General features: G+C 37.3%; 1 protein-coding gene and 1 long non-coding RNA gene across 4 annotated transcripts in view; one reads left to right on the top strand and one right to left on the bottom strand.

Moving 5' to 3' along the window:
- Positions 1 to 441: 441 nt before the first annotated feature.
- Positions 442 to 19,636, top strand: RAE1 (ribonucleic acid export 1). 3 transcript variants are annotated; one of them, XM_026697453.2, is made up of 14 exons: positions 442 to 526; positions 2,463 to 2,559; positions 3,233 to 3,337; positions 4,002 to 4,094; positions 4,626 to 4,712; positions 5,582 to 5,668; positions 6,584 to 6,655; positions 6,936 to 7,043; positions 7,581 to 7,687; positions 7,803 to 7,878; positions 9,134 to 9,328; positions 11,277 to 11,362; positions 13,907 to 13,940; positions 18,783 to 19,636. In XM_026697453.2, the coding sequence occupies exons 2-13, from the start codon at positions 2,470 to 2,472 to the stop codon at positions 13,908 to 13,910; spliced, it is 1,110 nt and encodes a 369-aa protein (XP_026553238.1). In that variant the 5' UTR covers positions 442 to 526; positions 2,463 to 2,469; the 3' UTR covers positions 13,911 to 13,940; positions 18,783 to 19,636. The 3 variants fall into 3 exon arrangements, with proteins under 3 accessions (XP_026553238.1, XP_026553239.1, XP_026553240.1); XM_026697454.2 differs by lacking the exon at positions 13,907 to 13,940; XM_026697455.2 differs by lacking the exons at positions 13,907 to 13,940; positions 18,783 to 19,636 and having other exon boundaries at positions 11,277 to 11,363.
- The window catches only part of LOC148126012 (uncharacterized), a 38,248-nt gene continuing 22,100 nt past the window's right edge, over positions 4,090 to 20,237 (bottom strand). The window contains exon 3 of the long non-coding RNA XR_015742683.1: positions 4,090 to 4,212. This is a non-coding gene — a long non-coding RNA (uncharacterized LOC148126012). The remainder of the gene's footprint in view (positions 4,213 to 20,237) is intronic.

The following is a 20,237-nucleotide window of genomic DNA, read 5'->3' as shown; positions in this document are numbered from 1 at the left end:
CCATCTGTCTTCCCTTGGTAAAATCCACAGCACAGCCGTGGTGGTGCAATGATTAGAGTGCAATACTGCAGGGTTACTTCTGCTGGATGCCAGCAGTTCGAGTCTCACCAGCCCAAAGTTGACTCAGCCTTCCATCCTTCCGAGGTGGGTAAAATGAGGACCCAGATTGTTGGGGGGCAATAAAATGACATATAAACCGCTTAAAGAGGGCAGTAAAGCACTGTGAAGCGATATATAAGTCTAAGTACATCAGGTCAAGAGGCTGAGAGATTAATAAGCATCTAGAACACCCTGAGACCTCCCCAAGTCTGGGCGGCTACTTTTACATCACGTTCTGCAAGAACGCCGTCCATCCAGCGAAATGGACCAATGTCGACACGTCACGCCCCACCATTAACACCAGTTGCTGTTGACGAATGAGAGCGGACTGTGGCTTAGCGCATGCGCAGTAAAGAAGGGCCTAGGCTTCGCGGACAATCCCAGCCGTCCTGACCGGCGTGCTAGTTTGAGGGAGAAGGATTGATAGGTGGGTGTAATGTTTTTTTCTCTCCTCTCGGCCGGACCAAGTCGCGTGTGTGCCTCTTCGGATAAGGCTCCTCTCCGGAAAAGGGCCTCCAAGATAGCCGAGGCGGCTTAAGGTCGGCCGGGGCTCCATCCTTCTGCTTCGCTCTCCGGGTCCCTGTCCTTTTGGGGCGGATGGGGCGCCGACAAAACTACCGTTAGATAGAATGAGCTAAATAGCTCCTCTTACTTCCCCAACTCTTATCGGGAGGAGAGCATTTGCCTGCCTTCTACCGCTTCCTAGTCGGTCGTGCTGTTCCCTTAACCGGCATCCCGTCCGCGGTGCGTTGGACCGCTTTCCCCATAATTCCCAGCCAGCTCACCTGAGGTTGTTGGATCTGCAGCCCCCATTCGTGGCGAGAAGAGAAGACAAATACGATCTGAGTCCTCGTTGTCCCATCAGTCAGGCAACGGGCTGGGTTTGGGGAGACTCGCTGAGGCTGAAGGGAGATTTTCTGAACTAAAATTGGCCACCCAGCGGGACATTTTGGTTCCCATGGAAACCCAAAATCCGGCTGTCAAGAGTACTACTGAGTCCATACCGGAATGATCTTATGGCAACATCCACATCGGTTCTGAAGGACGACCCCATTGAACCTAAATCTATACCATTTCTCCCCTTCTCTCTCTCACCCCCCCAAATTTGGCAACTTTAAGATACTTCTTCAGCCTGAGTGCTGACTGGGAAATTCTGGGAGTCGAGTTTGCCAAGTTTTTTTTTTTATTTAATGGATGGATCTATCTCAAGACAAGAAATATATAAATACTTGTCGTTACTTCCCCACAACAACAACCTCATGAGATGGGTTTGGTAGAGAGTGACCAGAAGTCACCCAATCTTTCATGCCTAAAATAGTCTGTAGAGATTCTCAGTTATCCAGGTCATGGTTGTCCCAAAGTTGCTTTTTCAGGAGGCAACTGGACTTTTTTGTTTTTTCTTTCAAAGACATTTTGCTTTTCATCCAAGAAACTTCTTCATCTCTGACAGGATAGTAATCCTTCCATTCCCCACTATCCTGCCAGAGCTGAAGAAGTTTCTTGGATGAGAAGCGAAACATCTTCAAAAAGAAAAAATAAAGTCCAGTTGCCCCCCCAAAAAGCACCTTTGGGACAGCCTTCCTTCCTTCCTTCCTATTTTACTGGCCACCTATCTTACCACAGGGTTACTGGGCAGCTCACAATCATTAAAAATGTATTTATACATATACATTAAAACATAAATAAATTAAAACCAAACATTAAAATCTAATGACAAGTGGGGAGGGCAGAGGCAGAGTGGAGGGAGTGGGATCTGTTCAAACTCACAGTCTCCTGGTTTGTAGGCCAGCACCCAAATCCCTGAACCAAAATAGCTCGCTCTAATTCACATCTAACAAATACCCTTATGATTCTGCTCAAAGATATGTTAGTGAAGTGGCTGTCCTAGAATGTAATGTAGTGTACTTTAAGAAACACTAAAATGTGTGAAGAAAGTTCTTCTCCATATTAAAAATAAAAGTAATGTGGCTGGTATATACAGATTAAATACACTTCAATTGACAGTATAAACCCAAGTTTAAAATATGTTGTAGAAGATACTGGAGTACTTAAGCCCATGTAAGTCTCGTAATGAGCAACTTTGACATTAAAGCTTGATAAGGTTTCAGACTACAGATTTTCCAAATAAAATGGAAATAATGTTCTGGAAACGCCTTAAGCCTAGGGCAGATATCACCTGTCTAGAGAGTAACTGCGGAGGAAAAAAAGGCATGTGATGATTGTGTATTTACATTGATTTCTGTGTAAACTGTTTTCAATTATAAAAGCCTATATTATAAATAAGAGTTATTTAATATGTTATATTGATTTTGAGCACCCTGTAATAAATAACTTCCAAAAATTCATTTGCATTCTTATAACAGGACCAAGATGAGTTTGTTTGGGTCAACATCAGGATTTGGAACTGGAGGCACCAGTATGTTTGGCAGCACTGCTACAGATAATCACAACCCAATGAAGGTATTAAGCCACTGGATGCTATGAGAAAAACTAAATCACTTCACATAAATATTTTGAAAATTAAGTTCAAAAGATGGCATGTTTGTCTACTGGTGTATGTATATAATTTCTTTGGCTGAATTAAAATGGTTTAGGTTTATGCATTATTTGCTGTGAAATTTTGAGAATGCTATAAAGTAGCTGTTAGAACTGTCATTCAAATAGTTACTACAGTTGTAGACTCTTAAGAATATTCAGAAAAAAAGTGCTTTGGACCACACACAAGGATACAAGCCTCCGCTATTTTTTTTTTTAAGAACCTGACCTTTCATATTTCCACTTCACTTTTGAAGTATGCAATATATGATTTAATAGGTTCTTTGACTGAAGAAAGGAAAGGAGAAAGAGTGCTATATTGACGTTATAAAGTGTTATCTTTAATAGATACTAATTTTTTGCTTACAAAATATACCAATTTTAGGTTGTGAGTATATTCTCTGTAGCATATCATTTTTGACACAGTGATGAGATTTAAATGCAGATATTTACTGGAGCAAACTGTAATTTTATTTTTCTAAGGTTTTTTTCCCCATTGTAGAAGGGTAGATGTGACTCTCAATTTGGAACTAATTGGATTTTTAAAAAGTGTATGGTATGTGTTTACAAGAAGTTTTAACTTTGACTTTTTCCGCAGGATATTGAAGTTACTTCCCCACCTGATGACAGCATAGGTTGTTTGGCTTTCAGCCCACCAACATTGCCGGGTAATTTCCTTATTGCAGGATCATGGGCAAATGATGTAAGTAACAAATGAAAATAGATAGAGGCATATCATGCGTTCACCTTTCCCTGCATTTACTGCATGGAAAATGACTGCAGACAAAATGTGATATCCGTAAGTGGGCAATGGTTGAGGTAACTGTATGCTATCTCTATGAGACACAGTGAGTTTGTAAAAAGTATTAACAATGAAGAAGTGCTGCAATTTAATAATTTGTTTTAAAGGTATCAAAACAAAACCTCTCAAAGTATTGAAGTGGAAATGAGTTAGGTAAAAATTTCAGGACTGGGCTATTAATTGATTTCATTTAGTCAAATTTCTATTTTATTTTTTTCTAAAGATGCATTAAAGTAGAAAGTTCTTTTATAATATTAAAATCTGGGGCAATGTATTATTACTGCTTGGACTTTATGAGCTAGTATCTGTTTCATCAAAAAAAACACCTTTTTTCAAGTTTCTATTTATGAAACATTCTCTCATGGAATGGAAAACTATTAAGAAGTATAGCCCAGTTGCTGTATAAATTGATCTCAGGGGCCTTGAATTGAGCTTCTCGATGGATAGTCTAATCTTAATATCTTGTTGCATTTTTATAAAGCTAAATGCACTTCATTGTCAAAAAGGGTAAAATACTTACATTCCAGGTGCTATTCATATTTACAAATGTTTCCATTTATTTCAGGTTCGTTGTTGGGAAATCCAAGATAACGGACAAACTATTCCAAAAGCCCAACAGATGCATACAGGACCAGTACTAGATGTTTGCTGGAGTGATGTAAGTTCCATTCTTTCAGAAGAGATGTACTTAAAGGTTTATAGTGGTTTTCAGATGAGGAGGAATGTGAGATCAAAACCACTGTCTGAAAGCAATTTCTTTTGTGGAGGAAATTATCCTGGAATAAGAAAAGCAACCCCATTTTAGAGTTTTAACTACTAACAATCATGCTACACGTAGTCCTCAACTTCAGACCACAATTGAGCCCAAAATTTTTGTTGTTAAGTGTATCGTTTGTTACATGAGTTTTCCCATTTTACGGCCTTTTTTTCCACAGTTAAGTGAATCACTGCAGTTAATAAATTAGTAACATAGTTCTTAGAATTTTGATCACATGATTCTGGGAATGTTGCAGAGGTCATAACTGTGAAATATGGTCATAAGTCATTTTTCAGTGCTGTTGTAACTTTGAACAGTCACCAAATGAACTTGTAATTGAGTACTACCTGTATTTCTTTTTTAAAATGTCTCCACCCTCACTAAGCACTATGGAATACATATGAGGTTTTTTTGTTCTCTATTATTTAATAGGATGGAAGTAAAGTATTCACAGGGTCCTGTGACAAAACAGCCAAAATGTGGGATCTTAACAGTAATCAAGCAATACAAATCGCACAGGTACAATTTTCAAATGTACATTTTTGTCTTTGTAACAAATTTAACACAAATTTTGATGAATGTTTCTCCCACAAAATGGGGGGAAAGCTTGTTAGAAACAGTACTTAAAAGCATTGAGTGCATAATACTCAAAATAATTGGTTATGTATACCAGGGGTCCTCAATTCATGCTCTGTGGATCAGAACCAGTCCACGGCCTGTTGGGAACTAGGCTGCGCAAGTGAGCAAGCACACAAAGTTCCCTTTTCACATGTGCAGGATTAAATTGCATGCGCGAAACCATCCCCTCGTCGCTGCCGGTCTGGAGTCAGAAAGGTTGGGGACCACAGATAGATACTAATGAATTGGCCTCACTTAATTCTAATTTCTAAGAAAGGATACAAACCTTTGTCAATATTTTAGGGTATACTCAAAAACAAACATTTTAAATGATGGAGCTGCATGGGAAGAAATTATACACAATGCTTTGATCACACAGTCTTGTCCCTAAGCATTTTTTTTCCTTAAGTGGGATAAAAGATTGATTATTATTCACTGGAATGTAATATACACTTTTCAAATGATTTGTTCTCTATGAGGTGGTTTCCAGATAATTTGAAAACTATGAACCGACTGAAATATAATAATCTTAGTGCTAATAGAGTGAATTCTGTGGGTTTGAATTCTGTGGGTTTGATGTGTTTTTAATGGGACCAGAAATGTAAACAGTCTATATATTAAATGGAAGAGCAGAGGAAAGAAATAAGAGCCTTACCAAAGGCATTGTAAAAGCAAGGCTAGGCCAATGGTTGTTTTTTTTTTACAGAAAAGTGAAATCTATAATTGCATGAATGGAAAGTGTTTAAATAATTCTTTTAAACATTCTTCAGCATGAAGCTCCTGTAAAGACAGTCCATTGGATTAAAGCACCAAATTATAGTTGTGTGATGACTGGAAGTTGGGATAAAACATTAAAGGTAAGCCTTGTAAGTTTTTTTTAATGTGTAAAAAGGTTTTCTGTTGTTCTGTGTAATAATTATTGTGGAAAAATTATTGCTAATACATGGTAGAGTAAGGTGCAATGCATTCCTGTAAATGTGGGCCTTATTTCCAAGTGAATGAACTTGAGAGTAAAATCTAATGATTGATTCAAGTATCAGTTTTTTGAGGGAAGTCTCTATTCCATAGTGTCCATTTAACATATTCTTTCCCAGTTAGTGCCAATACATTTCTAGGTATTATAAAGGTTTAAAATGCTTCAAACTTTTACAATTAGGAACAACTGTTTTTATGTATTACATTTGTAACACTATTTTTAGCAATGTTTTTTAAAAATGCAGCAGATTAAAAATTAAACTACAAGCAACAAACAGAAAAGAAAATGTGAACAAAATAGATGAACACAATAGTGATGAGCTTCCAAGAGAATAGTTCTAGTTTATTTTGTATCCTGACATAAATACAGTTTTTTTAAATATCATAAAAATACAGATGAATGCTCCAGAATTATTTATATCAATAAAAAGTACATTTTCAGAAACTGGGCCATACTTGAAGTACTTCAGATGGTAGAGAAGTCAATATTGAGAGTTGCAACAAAGAGAATCTTACCCTAAGTATATCTGATTCCAATATTAAAAAAATGCTTGCAAGTCTTTTGAATTGATCCTTATTCCTTCAGTTGGAAAGGTGACAACTGAGTCTAAGCAGGACTTATTCAACCATGTGTTCATTTGCATCTTCAGTCTCCCACATTCATTGTAAATATGTTTCCTGAATCAATTTGGATAGGGTTTGGAGGCATTTCAAAGTGAAATGATGAATGATCATTTTGCTACTACATAAAAGAATTTATTCAGGCCTTATTGAGCTTTTTTTTTTTTTTTTTTTAGTTTTGGGATACACGAACCCCCACTCCAATGATGACGCTGCAGCTGCCTGAACGATGCTATTGTGCCGATGTGGTAAGATGAATTTCAGAAGCCTTTGGGCCTTGATTAGTTAGAATCATGCCACACTTGACATGAGTCTTTTCTTTATACCGTGGTAGTTAGTGGTATTTGTATTATGTGTTATGATAATAAAATAGATGTACGTTTACTGCAGGAAAAAAGCATGTGATTGAATTTTGTATTACTTTTCTGTTTAGATGTAAATGTGAAATAAAACACTCTTTACTACATAACTATATAAAATCAGAATTGAAAATTCTCGGTCTGCTCTCACACAATTTCTCTTTTTTAGATATATCCCATGGCTGTTGTTGCTACTGCAGAAAGGGGCTTGATAGTTTATCAGTTAGAGAATCAGCCTTCTGAATTTAGAAGGATAGACTCTCCACTTAAACATCAGGTAACTTACGTTTTCTTGATTTCCGCAGTATGGCTTGTTTTTAATTGTAATGGTGGTCCTCGACATATGACCATGATTGAACCCAAAATTTCTGTTTCTAAGAGAGACATTTGTTAAGTGAATTTTGTCCCGTTTTACGACCTGTCCTTCCAGAGTTAAGTGAATCACTGCAGTTGTTAAGTTAGTAGGCTTGTTGTTAAGTAAACCTGGCTTCTTCCCATTGACTTTGCTTGTCAGAAGGTCGCAAAAGGTGATCACATGACCCTGGGACACTGCAACCATCAAATATGAGTCAGTTAGCAAGTGAATAAATTTTGATCACGTGACCTTGGGGATGTAGCAATAGTTGTAAGTGTGAAAGACAGTCATAAGTCACTTTATCAGTGACATAATTTTGAAAGGTCACTAAATAAATTGTTGTAAGTAAAGGACTACCTGTAACACCAGCATTGGTTTCTTATTCCTAATGGGATAATCAGAAAGCTGCAACTGCCATATATGATAGTACCTGATTAAAATACAGTCCCTTTTATTTAGCATCGCTGTGTGGCTATTTTCAAAGACAAAGTGAACAAACCAACAGGCTTTGCCCTTGGAAGTATCGAAGGAAGAGTTGCCATTCATTATATTAACCCACCAAATCCGTAAGTATCTGGAAGTGATCTGCTGTTTAATGTTGAATTCCAAGAAATGCAGGCTTTTAGAATAACTGTGTGTGTTGCATGCAGCTTCAAATGAAGGAATGCTTTTTTTTTTCAGCGCCAAAGACAACTTTACGTTCAAATGCCATCGATCCAATGGTACAAACACATCTGCACCTCAGGATATCTATGCAGTAAGTATTGTGTGGATTATGCAGTAAGTTTCCTCTAGGACAAAATAAAGGAAAAAAATAGATAGATATTGCAAAAATAATTGCTGTGTTTTCAACTCAGTACATTTTCATTTAATATCACACATCTGAGTGGAAACCTACTCTGACAAGCTCTAGTATATTTGATAAGTAGGATTCAGAATTTAGCTAATACAAAAGAAAGAGAAGTTACAGTATGGCTTGGTTCTGATTTAATTCTACCGGTAAAGCAATTATGCTTTAACTTGAGGAAATGAAAAGAACAGTCCTTCCTATTTCAAATGCTTGCATTTGACCAATGACTCCAGTCACTCTTTCCCTTATAAATTAATTGCAATCATTTATTTTGTGAGAATAAAATTGATGGTGAAAAAAGTAATGAAAGTGAGTGCATTAATCATCATCTCATATGGGAAAGTAGTACTGTCTCTCATTGTCTAAAGCAGAGGTTGCAGTTGGCAGTCTATCATATATTGCTGAATCTAAACTCGGATTACTAAGTCAAATGTAAAGGATACTGGCTGTTTAAGAACCACATTGTTCACAGTTGGTGTTTTCTGAATCCAGTTATGTCAGTATGGGAAGCTAACCTAAAGTATCTCTGACAGATAATTGCCTACATTCCACTTGAACGCAACCAGCAAGGAGTGCCCACTGCATTTAATAATTGCAGCCATTATCAAACTGATTTTACTGTTAGGAAGGATTGTTTTTTTTCCTAACATTCACTTGGGCTTTGCTTCCCTGTATATTGAATCTATTATTTGGTGGAATTCTAAAATGGTAGATAACAGGTCTTGATTTTTTTTCTCATGATATATCATTTCAAATATTTGAAGAATGCTGCCATATGCCCCTTAGTCTTCTTGTGCCAGGGTTAAATATTTTCAGAACCTTCTGTCCCTCTTAGGTTTCCAGTTCATACTTATTTAGCTTAACTGAGCTGATTCCAATTATTGTGAATCCTTCTTAAAATAAAGTGCCAGAACTGGATCTGGAGTTGATTGTTGCAGAGTAAAATGGAGCTTTTATTTGGAGCTTTTTTGTGCCACAAATACATAGCTTTTGTTCTGTACTTTAGGATACAAGTCTTCAGATTGTGGAAATAATTACTGTTTTTCCTGTTTCATTTTTTTCCTCATACTTTTTAAATTATAAGCTTGGTAAGGTGGGTTTTCAATTTTCATTACTGAGAGTACGTGAACATTCAAATTATATTTTAATTTTTACTTAACAGGTAAATGGGATTGCTTTCCATCCTGTCCATGGCACTCTTGCAACTGTGGGGTCTGATGGCAGATTCAGTTTCTGGGATAAAGATGCACGGACAAAGCTAAAAACATCTGAACAGCTAGACCAGCCAATATCTGCTTGCTGCTTCAACCATAATGGCAACATATTTGCATATGCTTCTAGTTATGACTGGTCAAAGGTAATAGAGTTTGCTTAAGATAATTTCTATCAACTAGCAGTTGTTAGAAAAAGTGAGCATCTCCAGTGCACTGAAATATCTAGTAAACATCTCCATTGCTGTTCCTAACAATTGGAACACACTTCCAGTGAGATCTCTGTAATAATGTGCTTAGTAGTTGAAAAATATAAAGGATTTTGAATACAGGTAGTCCTCTCTTAACCACCCTAATTGAATTGGAATTTCCATTGCTAAGCAATGGGGGTGAAATATAACCATGGCATTTAATGACAGTAGTATTGGTAGTTCTAGTTGTTAGGATAGGACAGTGGTGGCTAACCTTTGGGGGCTCCTGTGCCAAAATTGTGTGCGTGCTTGCACACTCGCGCTCACGTGCCAGCATCCAGAAGGCAATGCGTGCCCCCCACAACCCTACACATGCGCACGCAATCCACACACACACACCCGCCACCCCCTTACTTGCACTGCGCCTCACAGCTGATTTTCAGCAGGCTTGAGGCCTTTTTTTGGCCTCCCAGAGGCTTCAGGAAGGCTTCTGCAGGCTTCTCAGGCCAAAAACTCGGCCCGTTTAGTCATTTCTAGTATTTCCGGAAAAACAGGAAGTGATGAAATGGGCCTAGTTTTCATCCTGAAAAGCCTGCAGAAGCCTCCCAGAAGCCTCTGGGAGGCCGAAAATCAGCTGTTAGGCACACGCTTGCGCAGTGAGGTAAGTTTGCCTGCAGCTTGTGTGCCAGCACAAATGGCTCTGTGTGCCACCTGTGGCACGTGTGCCATAGGTTTGCCATCACGGGGATAGGATCTCACGCTTTTCTTATCCTACTGCACTCGTTTTCACTCCTACCCTTGGGAAGGTCTCACACAGCCAGCAGCTGCCTCAGGAAGGGCCATGCCACACATACCTGATCAGCAAAAGGAAGAAGAAATTATGGCCAGCTCGGGGCGGGGCAGGGGCAGAGGAGTGCGAGGCAGGCAGAAAGGTGAGGTGGGGGGTGGAGAGATAGTTGGGTAAGGAGAGTTGAAGTATACCCTGAGATCATAAATGGAGACAGTGCCAAGCACCCGAATTTCAGTCACATTACCATTGGGGCACTGCAGTGGTTACAACTCCAAGAATTAGTCATAAATATATATTGCTCAGTGCTGTCCTAACTTTGAATTGTCATTGAACAGTGGCTGTTAAGTGAGGGCTACCTGTATAATTGCTAATATGACAGAATGTTGTGATTTGCTACTACATTAGCAAATCTGAAATCTTCCAGAATACCAACCACATTTTTATAAGGAAAAACTTAATTTTCAGATGTCTGCCAATGATAAGCATTAAGCATTATATTCCACCTCAACATTTTGATGCCACTGAACTCCATCTTGCACTGGTGCAAGACTTGGTACCAAGTAGAAAACCAATATTAAGTTTTCATAGCAAATTTTAACTGAAGTGGCACAGGTAAGAAGGTGAAGATACCGAACATCCTATAGATCTGTTACAGTTGTGTTACATATTCTAATGATGGATAACAGAGGATTATTGGAAAAATTAGTACATTATCCATAGTATGAATAGATTCTTATTATATACAAATATATATAATTTCTCCTTTCCCTTTCATCCAGTTGGTGATAGAACCTCAGGTAGTCTTCAGATTACAACAGCAATTGGGACTGGAATTTCTGTAACTTAGCAATTGTTTTATTCTCTTCGATCTTGCTTTTTACCTGACATCTGAATTTAACTTCTCTTACATATCTGCTTTTCAGATTTTCACATAAAGTTTTAAGTCGAGGAACAACTGGTACTGGGCTTTACTAAAGGTTTCTATAGCATTAATGATTGCTCAGTAATTGTGAAGAAAAATCTAATTGAATATCACAAATATTGTGTGCCTAATTTATAATGCTGTTATTCAGGTTTATATGTAATGTTGTGTTCAACCTTTTTGTTCCTCAGGGGCATGAATTCTATAATCCCCAAAAGAAAAACTATATTTTTCTGCGCAACGCTGCTGAAGAACTAAAACCTAGAAATAAAAAGTAGTGAGTATATCTCTATCCATTATTCCATGTTGTTTTCCTGCCACCTGGTCTTTGGTCTCAATGGAGTTGCCTCTTAATTCTTAGCAGGACATTCTATAACTAACATCAAAGCATATTTGATTGGCTGGAAAATTACCTTGCAAGGAATGCCTGACATGTGCATGAAGGTGTGTCCTTTTTCTTAATAGAGGCAAAATCCTTGCATTAGATCAAGAGACAATAGTTGCATCTTTTAAAGGTACTTAACAGTTTGAAAAACATATTATGCAGAAAATCTGAAACACCCCCCCCTTTTTCCCCCTTGATGGAGGTAAAAGAAAGGCTAACAACTGGGATCAAGGAAATAAACCTAAAAAGACAGCTGTGATTGAAGACATTTTGTATATTTTGTTGTTATATTTATAGGTCACCTTTCTATTTCAATAAAAACTCAAGGCAATGATTTTTCTTTTTATAATGGAAATGTACAATTTAATATTAAACTACTGTCCACTTAGAACAAAATAATGTGTTCTTATTTTTCTCCTGTATGCATTATTTTTCTACCTATGAACGTGAACAATAAATTTGTGATTAAAAATCCCAAGCTAGACCAGGCCTATATATTTGAAATGAGGGCAATTCCTGCATGCAACCATAACTTGAAAACTTTAAGCAATGCGTTAAAGGATAATTATTGGCCTTGAGGCTCTGTATCATGTAGAAGCACCATATGATACCGTATATCTTTGTGAAATTTTAAAATTTAGAATCCTGCCTTCCATTTCCATGGGTCTGTATTAAGTGACAGGGACTGAGTGAACAGGACAAATGTTAACATTGTATTGTGCCCATACTTGTGGTATCAACAAAAAATGAAGGACAGTGTTTTAGATTGACGAATACCTTCTGTGACTCAGTTGCATATGATTATTTCTGTAAACCAATCTGTGCCCTAACAGACTGTAGATACAGGGATGTCCGTCCCCCCCAAATAATATTACCAAGTATTACCAAATATTACCAACTGTTTTGCCCTCAGCATTTTTATGCCAATTCCAACATTATCAAGCATGGGAATCAAATCAGAATACCACCAAATAAAAATGGTTTGAAGACTTTTATAATGTTACTCCAGTTGAGGTTTATTTTTATTTCGGAATCTTCTGTGTGACTGCCAAGGGACTGTTTTTTCAAGGTTGATGCTATGGCTATTTATAATGAATGGGAGCAAAACATGATTGTAGAACTTGTATATTATGATATTTCTGTCAATTCAATCTCTGTAAGTTGGTATGTTGTAATATTTGCTACAGTTTAAATAAAACTGATTTGAATTAAAATATTTTTCACATTAATAGACTAATGGTCAAATGCTTATAATCTGGAGTTAGGCAGGGAAATAGAGGCAGATGGCAATTGCTCTTTCTAATCATTTAGCAGAAGTCTGCTTATTTATTATATATATATATATTATTTTTTTTCTTAAGTTTTTGCGGGTACTTACATTTATGGTATTCAGCTTTGTTCGGGTATTTTCCCACGTCATAGTTGTGCTTTTAAAGTTGTAGCAACGTTTCAGCAGAATCTCATCTGCCATCACACAGACGAACACAAGCACAACTATAATGACATGGGAAAATACCCAAACAAAGCTGAATACCATATATATATATATATAATACCATATATATATATATATATACTAACCACTACCATATATATATATATACTAATCACTAACTTCACTGTAAATGAGAAATCTGCTTATCTATGCATTGTGTAATCTTGCTACACTTCTCAGTTCAATAACTACACGGTTGTGCTACTACATAAAGAGCGCATGTCTGATGTTCCTGGTTGGCTAATACTAAGTTAAAAAGTTAATTTGTGCAGCTTCAGACAGTTCATCCCAATACAATATTCTATTCCTCTTGAGATTAGAAAGTGTCTGATGAGAACAATGTTAGTTAATGCTATTTTAACTGAGGATGCTAGAACTGAATCTGAAAGACATTTAATCCACATGTTTTCATGTTGCTTGATATCTTACAAGGATTCCTGATATATTAGCATCTCCTATAATGACCTTCTTCTACCCACTGTTGAAAAGTTACCTTCAAGTTCACATAACCTAAATGTCTCCCCAAAGAGCCATAGATTGTTTTGATGTGAATCTGTGAGATTAGATGTAGGACTAGAGAGAATTCTTCCTGCCAGATAGGCAGGTATGTGCATGCCCAATATTTTGTTCAAGTCAATCCAGAGTTTCACTGTGAAGGCCACAAGAAAATACATATCTGTCCTGCAGCAACTCTGACTGCACCAATACTGTTATCTGCCAATATTTTGAAATCACCTTTGCATGCATTAGGCTTTTAGGAAGAACAGATCTGGCCCTAACCATCTGCTTATGGCAAGAATCTGATTGTGCTATTTCTAGATCATAGACAGTAGCTCATAAACATTTAAACGTTTGTGTTGGAGTGCTGAGCTGTAACTAATGTAATATAGACTAAATGCATACTCTTTCTGATTATAAAAAAGCGTTTTTCATTTTTACAGTTAAATCTTATGGAAGTCATTATGATTCTAGCAGGTAACCATTCTTTGTGTTTATGTGTGTGACCCCAATTACTCATGCAGAGGAATGTACTCCTGGTTTAACTAGACTATAATTATAGTCCTCTACCTGTGGCCATTTGTTCAGTGACTATTTGAAGTTACTGCAGTGCTGAACGAATGATATTATGGTCATTCCAGCCCTTGCAGCATCCCTATGGTCATCCTCACAGACTGGGCACTATGCATCTGTTTCACAGTTTGCAATGCCCTGGATCCTCCTCATTGCTATTTACAACCTTCTCTGATGACTAACTCAGAAAGTCACTGGGGAAGCCAACAGGGAAGGTGGCTAATTGCTGGGGTAAGTCTCCATCACCTGAGCAACTTTCCCAGCCCCTCTATGCTATGCTCAGGGGACTATTCCCCAATCATTGCTGCACCTCCCTGATCTGTGCCATACCCTTCCCAATTCTCTCTCACACTCTTCTTCTCTGCCTCACATTATGCTTCATGACCCATGCCCTGCCACTCTCTCACACACCCTTTGTGATCTATGCCCTGCCGCTCGCCCATCTTTCTTGACCCATGCTCCACCTCTTGCGTTATCCCTTTCATCCCCATGTACTTTCCCTGGCCCATGCTATGCGTCTCCTGAATCTCCTTGCATCCTCTTAAGCATCGTCCCCCAACAACCTTTCCTGATACTTCACTCTGTCCCCCACCCAGTAGCTGCCACTTACCTGGTTGCCGGCCTGAGACTTGCAATTTCCTGCTGGTTTCCCCACTGACATGTCGTGAGAAACCAGCAGGAAGTTGCCTCAGCCAACAATTGTGGGGTTACGTTAGTGTAGAGCAAACGCGATTTCAGGGATTGCTGTTGCTAAGCAATGTGGTTGCACTTTATGACCGCATCATTTAGCGATGGAAATTCTGGTCTAGATTTCTGCCATGTTGAGGATTACCTGTATTTAAATAATATTCTCAGCTATGAAAAGCTTTTTTTAAAAAGAATAATATATTACGAAACCCACAATTAATGCAGTGCTTTTTATTCAAGAGATCTGAACTATTAAATAATTGTAACAGGCTTTGCAAGAAAACTTTATTTTATGCATAATATGCTAAAAGACAGATCAGGCATTATGGTGGCTATTTTTTCAAAAGCTAATTGTAATATTAAGTTTTCGCATGGTTATAAGTATCAGCCTTACTTTTTTGCAAATATAAATCCCATGTATTTGACTTTAAGACATAGCTTCTTTACAATGGCACTTTTAGGTATACAACAAAAGTAAAACATCAACCAGAAACCAGTTGCTATGCTATTGTTGGAGTAGGCTATCATCAAGGGAATGGAAGTTAATGTTTAACAATAATGCTTATTATTTTACTACAGTCATTAAGATATGTCAGCAGATATGCTATATGCAACTATAACTCCAAACTGAGAGCTAAACCACAATTGCCTGCAATTTTGTAACGTCTCATTTCAACTTCTGCAATTTGTTGCTTTTTAAAATAGTTCTGAAACTACAGATGGTTTAGAAAAAGACTGGCAGATTATTAATTTGGGCTACCAATACTTTGTTAGTTGGGCTTCTAGGCCCAAGGTAAAGTGCTTTTAATGGGATAGAACCAAGATACCTTAAAGATCATTATTTCTTATGCGTGGTTGTCTTCTCTGTAAAATTTTCATCAGGAGTATAGACACTCCCATCAATTAAAATAAGGTAGATGGATCAAGTGATACTCATTATTGAATCATAAGGTAGAAGAAATCTTTCTCTAAGGAGGCATTTAATTGGCCTTTTTTATACCACATGAAACATTTTTGTTCATTTAGGTTTAACAGAACTTCTGTTTTTACAGTCTAGTTTTCTTCATTATTTTTGTTTTTATTAGTTATTTTTTCTTCCTCTTTTGAAAAGGACATGGTTTCTATGCTGCCATGACAGATTATGACTGCTCATAGAAAAATCTCCTTTCTCAAAAGTTGCCTAAGAGTGACAACATATTAGGGTCTACATTTTTGGTGCACCACTTATGTAATACTTGTCTACTGCCACCAGTTGTCTTCCCAAGAGAAGGGAATGCTGTGAGCTGGCTCTTCTTCCAGTAGTATTAGCTTACAAGAGAGAGGGGCCATCTCTCAATTTGAGCAGTTTCTTTCCTGAAAACCAGGTATAATGATAGTAGTAATAGTAGCACTAATACTGGTAGTAATGGAATAGGAAGCTCTATAGCATCATCTGTACGGCCTAGTAACTTTAATATAGTTATCTTTACTTTTAAAAGAAAGCAAGAGCACCAATTTTTTAAAAAAATTAAAAACAAGAAAAAGTACAATATCCATTTAACCTTACGTAGTCAAATATCCAGAGCAATGACAAATGGGTGGAATAGGGCATTTAGTACTGACAAAAATCACAAATGGCATCTCAGACATACATGTGCATAATGGGGGGGAAGGGGAGGCAGCCCTTGAGATAGAATAAAAGAAGCCAAGGGTTTCCTCTTCTGCCTTTCCTCCTTGTGTTCTCAAGGAGTTTTTGTCTTTGGATTATGTCTTTGGAAAACGCATATGAGGTGAGAGCATGCCTATTTTGCTCCAACACAGCAAATGCTGGAGTTAAGGGCATGCCATGGAGAGTGTGTGTGTGTGTGTTTTAAAATAATATAAACTATACAACAGAGTCTGTGTTTAACAAGCACTCATTTAGTGACTGTTGAAACTTGTAACAGCACTGAACAAGACCGGTGCTTGAAATTCTAGCTATTACAATGTCCCCATCCTCACAATCGTGATCACAATCCAGCCGCTCAGCAACTGACCCAGATTTCCAACAGCTGCAGTGTCATACATTTTTATGTGATTGCAATTTCCACCTTTCCTCCTGGCTTCCCATTAGCAAAGTTACTGGAGGAAGCTGGCAGGAGTTTGGAAGTTGCAGCCATTTGAGGGCCTCACTTAATGAGCTGTATGGTCCTTGGTTAACAATGGTAACTGGAGACTGTCAGAACTTCTGTCTCTAAGTGGCACTGTCATGTGATATTGTGCTTTACTACTGCACTGGTTATTCCTAATTACCATTGTTAAGCCAGGGCAACCAATATTACTGTTCATTTGAGGCCAACCATTTAAGAGTCAGCACGCCCATGTGTGTGCGCAATTGATAGATTTTCCATATATAGAATTGTGGAGGTTAGTTGCTGTAGTATGTGGTTGATATACTGTTACTGGGAGCAAAGAAGAACAGTTTTTTTTTCATAAAGTATATTGACTACTTGAGATAAAACAATAACATCCACATGGACTGATTTAAATCTTAACTATGTGGACTTAATTAGAAAAGTGATACTTAAATTATATTTTTGCAAATTTTCTTTTCAAATATTTCATCTTAAAAATACATCTTTTTGAAAATACAATTTGCCATTAAATATTACAGATTTGATTATGTTTTGTCTTTTAAAATTGGCCTATTATGTATTTCTGCTAGCATTTATGTTGCAAAATGTTCTATTTCCTTAGTCAGTGGTAGCCATAAAGAAAAGCTTCCAAAGTGCCCTGCATCATGCTGTACCTTCTCATGTACATGTTTGGACAATATTAGAACAATCTAAAGTAATATAATATATTTTAAGTTCTTTCACATTTCTGATAGAAAGCTTTTGGCGAACTGGGTTTCTGTCCCATACATCTACAATGCTATGTTGGGGGCTCTTAAGTCCAAGGTGTTTTGTAAAGAAAGTTACAAAAGGTACTCACAACATTGTGAGACGTTTTTAATTCAGAGTTTGAGTATGAATGTGTTTGTGTATATATAATATTGTCAGCTTTGAAAATGTGCTTTGTTCTTTATATTTTTCTAGCAGCTGTTCAGGTTAATGGAAAAGGTGCTGGCGCATGTGCTTAGAGATCAGTTATTTGTGTGCATCTCAGAATAATAGATCTTCAAAAGACCCCAAAATTTTAGTTTGCACTGCTTGCTGGTAAATCAAGGTTAGCGGGGAACATATTGAGTAATTGTAGTTAATTCAGCAAAAATGCATCTTTTCTAAGAATCACTCTTCCACTGTGAGCTTCACGTATTTAGTTTTAGGAGTTGCCAACAGGTACCATTTTCCAAAGAAGGTTTTCCCTTTTAAACCTGAAATACTTCTCAGCCCTGTTAAGCAGATTAAATATACAGGTACTTTTTAATGTATGACAGGCTGCTTAGCAAACATTTGATGTTATGATGCACCCTCAAAATGTTCTTAGGACCAGAATTCAAACATGATTCATTTTTTGTGCCCAGCTCATATTTGTAGCCGTTTGCAGTGCCCTGTGGTCATATGACCCTGATTTGTGGCTTTTTTGCCAGATAGCATTTACTTCCGGTTTTGTGGGGGGAGCCCATTGTAGACAATGAATTTGTTTAACGACCATAGCATTCACTTAACAACCATGGTGATTCACTTAATGAAACGCAAAAATGTTAGAAAATCTGGTAGATCGTGTGATGATTTCCTTAATGATCTGCACAATTTAAGATAATTCTGGTCCCAGCTATAGTCCTAAGTTGAGGAATACCTGTAATAGGAGAGTACAATTTGGATTTGTAAAGTAGAGTATTACCATCAAACATCAATAAAATTATTCTTATATTGTATTATTATATATACATGAATCTTAACTAAAAAAACAAAATGTTACAGATTTTGTAGGAATTAATGGGTCAGTTTATCTTAGCATAACAATTGTTCTTTCCATGTCTGACATGAGTTAATTGGTTCATAAAATAAATGTTTGGATCCTTGTGCCCATATTTGGATTGGATGATTTCTGAAACAACCTATCTTACAAATCCTTGTGTTCCTTTTTATTTTGAAGGTGCCACAAGAACTTCAACTGAGGAAGGAATTTCTACCAGAAACTTAACTAACCGTGCCTGTCAGTTGGGCTTCTTCCTTGTGCTTTTAATGAGGCCAAAATAAGAACAATCAAAAAAGAAAGAAAAATGCTCAGTTGTCTTTTCCTTTCCCCTGTTTTTACATGTTGTTTTTATGGGAACTGCATTCACTTTAAGTGTTGTACATTGGCCATTTGTTCCTACCTATACTAGAAGGCTGTGGGCCTATAACCTGTGGCTTAATTTCAAGTAATCATGCATAGGATCGCACTGTGCCTGACAGCCGTAGTGCTCCCTCCTTTAACAGGACTTGGAACAGAATTGTGGAATAGTTAACAGTGAGAAAACAAACAGCTTAAAATATTTTAACATCTCTCAAAGATTTACAGTATACGAAAAGGTATAAAATCATGAACAAAATATTTTTAAGTTCTTTTCACCACAGTTGGGATCCTACATTTTTGCCCTAACTTGGTTCTGGTGCCATCTTTATAAGTTATTTAAAAATTTACCTTTTTTTCCTAGTAGGAAGTTAAGCAAGTGTCCTTAGCAGCAATCTGGTTGTTATTACTCATCTTCTTCAGCACAATGTGAAGGTGCCTCAGTGGGGATTTTAAGAAATCAGTTTTCACATTGTGGTCCAGTGAACTCCATTCAGGATATCTATCGAAAAGTCAACTATTATTTATGCTTTGGCCTCGAACTTGATTTATTTTCTAAGAACAGACTTCATAGCCTGGTTGAATTAACCTGTAAACTTCAGGCCCCAGAGTTTCACAAGATGCTTCTTTTCAACAATGATGGTGCTACTGAATAAAGCAACATTTTTTCTATATGAGTTATGTACGTGCTGGAATTCGAACTGCTTACTAAGAGGCTCACTAAGCTGTCTAACAATTTGCAAGCGGTCCATGTTTTAAAATAAAAGTTGGGCATCTTATCAGAACCTCTTAATTGCCCCAAATTGATGCAGAAAAGACAACAGATAAGAAAATGCAGATTGACAATTTCTGAAATAGGTTGCTACGCTATGACAAAACTATGTAGAGAGATGATGAACCTGCATGATGATTTCACAAAACACTGGCTTTGCTTATGGTAGAAAAGTTTTATTTTACGATTTTCACCATGCGGATTCTATTCTATACCCTGTTGTATCATATCATCAGTTTGTTCCTTTACCACACACACACAAAAAACAATAACTTGCCTTTATTTCTCTTTGTTTCTGGCACTCTTTATCTTTTATTGATCAATTCTTGCCAGGTATTAAAAATATTATATAGGAACTGCTAGGGGAATCATTTTAATAATTCTTCTCACATGTTCATAGATGGCAGTTGTTGGTGCACTGCTGGCAAAACAAGGATTAATAGAGCTCTGCCACCCCCAGCATTACACCCTGGCGTTGTACGTAGTATAAGCAGGCTGAAGCC

The sequence above is a fragment of the Pseudonaja textilis genome, chromosome 3 (genome assembly GCF_049901715.1).
Source record: "Pseudonaja textilis isolate UNSWEBS1 chromosome 3, rPseTex1.2, whole genome shotgun sequence".
Classification (NCBI taxonomy): Eukaryota; Metazoa; Chordata; class Lepidosauria; order Squamata; family Elapidae; genus Pseudonaja; species Pseudonaja textilis.
Note: the sequence above shows the minus strand (reverse complement) of the source record. Positions and strands in the feature narration are given on the sequence as shown.

Excerpts from the sequence above, each read along its gene's own strand:
- RAE1 (XM_026697453.2), top strand. The coding sequence starts at position 2,470 with ATGAGTTTGTTTGGGTCAACATCAGGATTTGGAACTGGAGGCACCAGT. Across the intron at positions 6,656-6,935 it reads GATGCTATTGTGCCGATGTG|ATATATCCCATGGCTGTTGT; the intron begins GTAAGATGAATT and ends TCTCTTTTTTAG. Across the intron at positions 9,329-11,276 it reads CTAGTTATGACTGGTCAAAG|GGGCATGAATTCTATAATCC; the intron begins GTAATAGAGTTT and ends TTTGTTCCTCAG.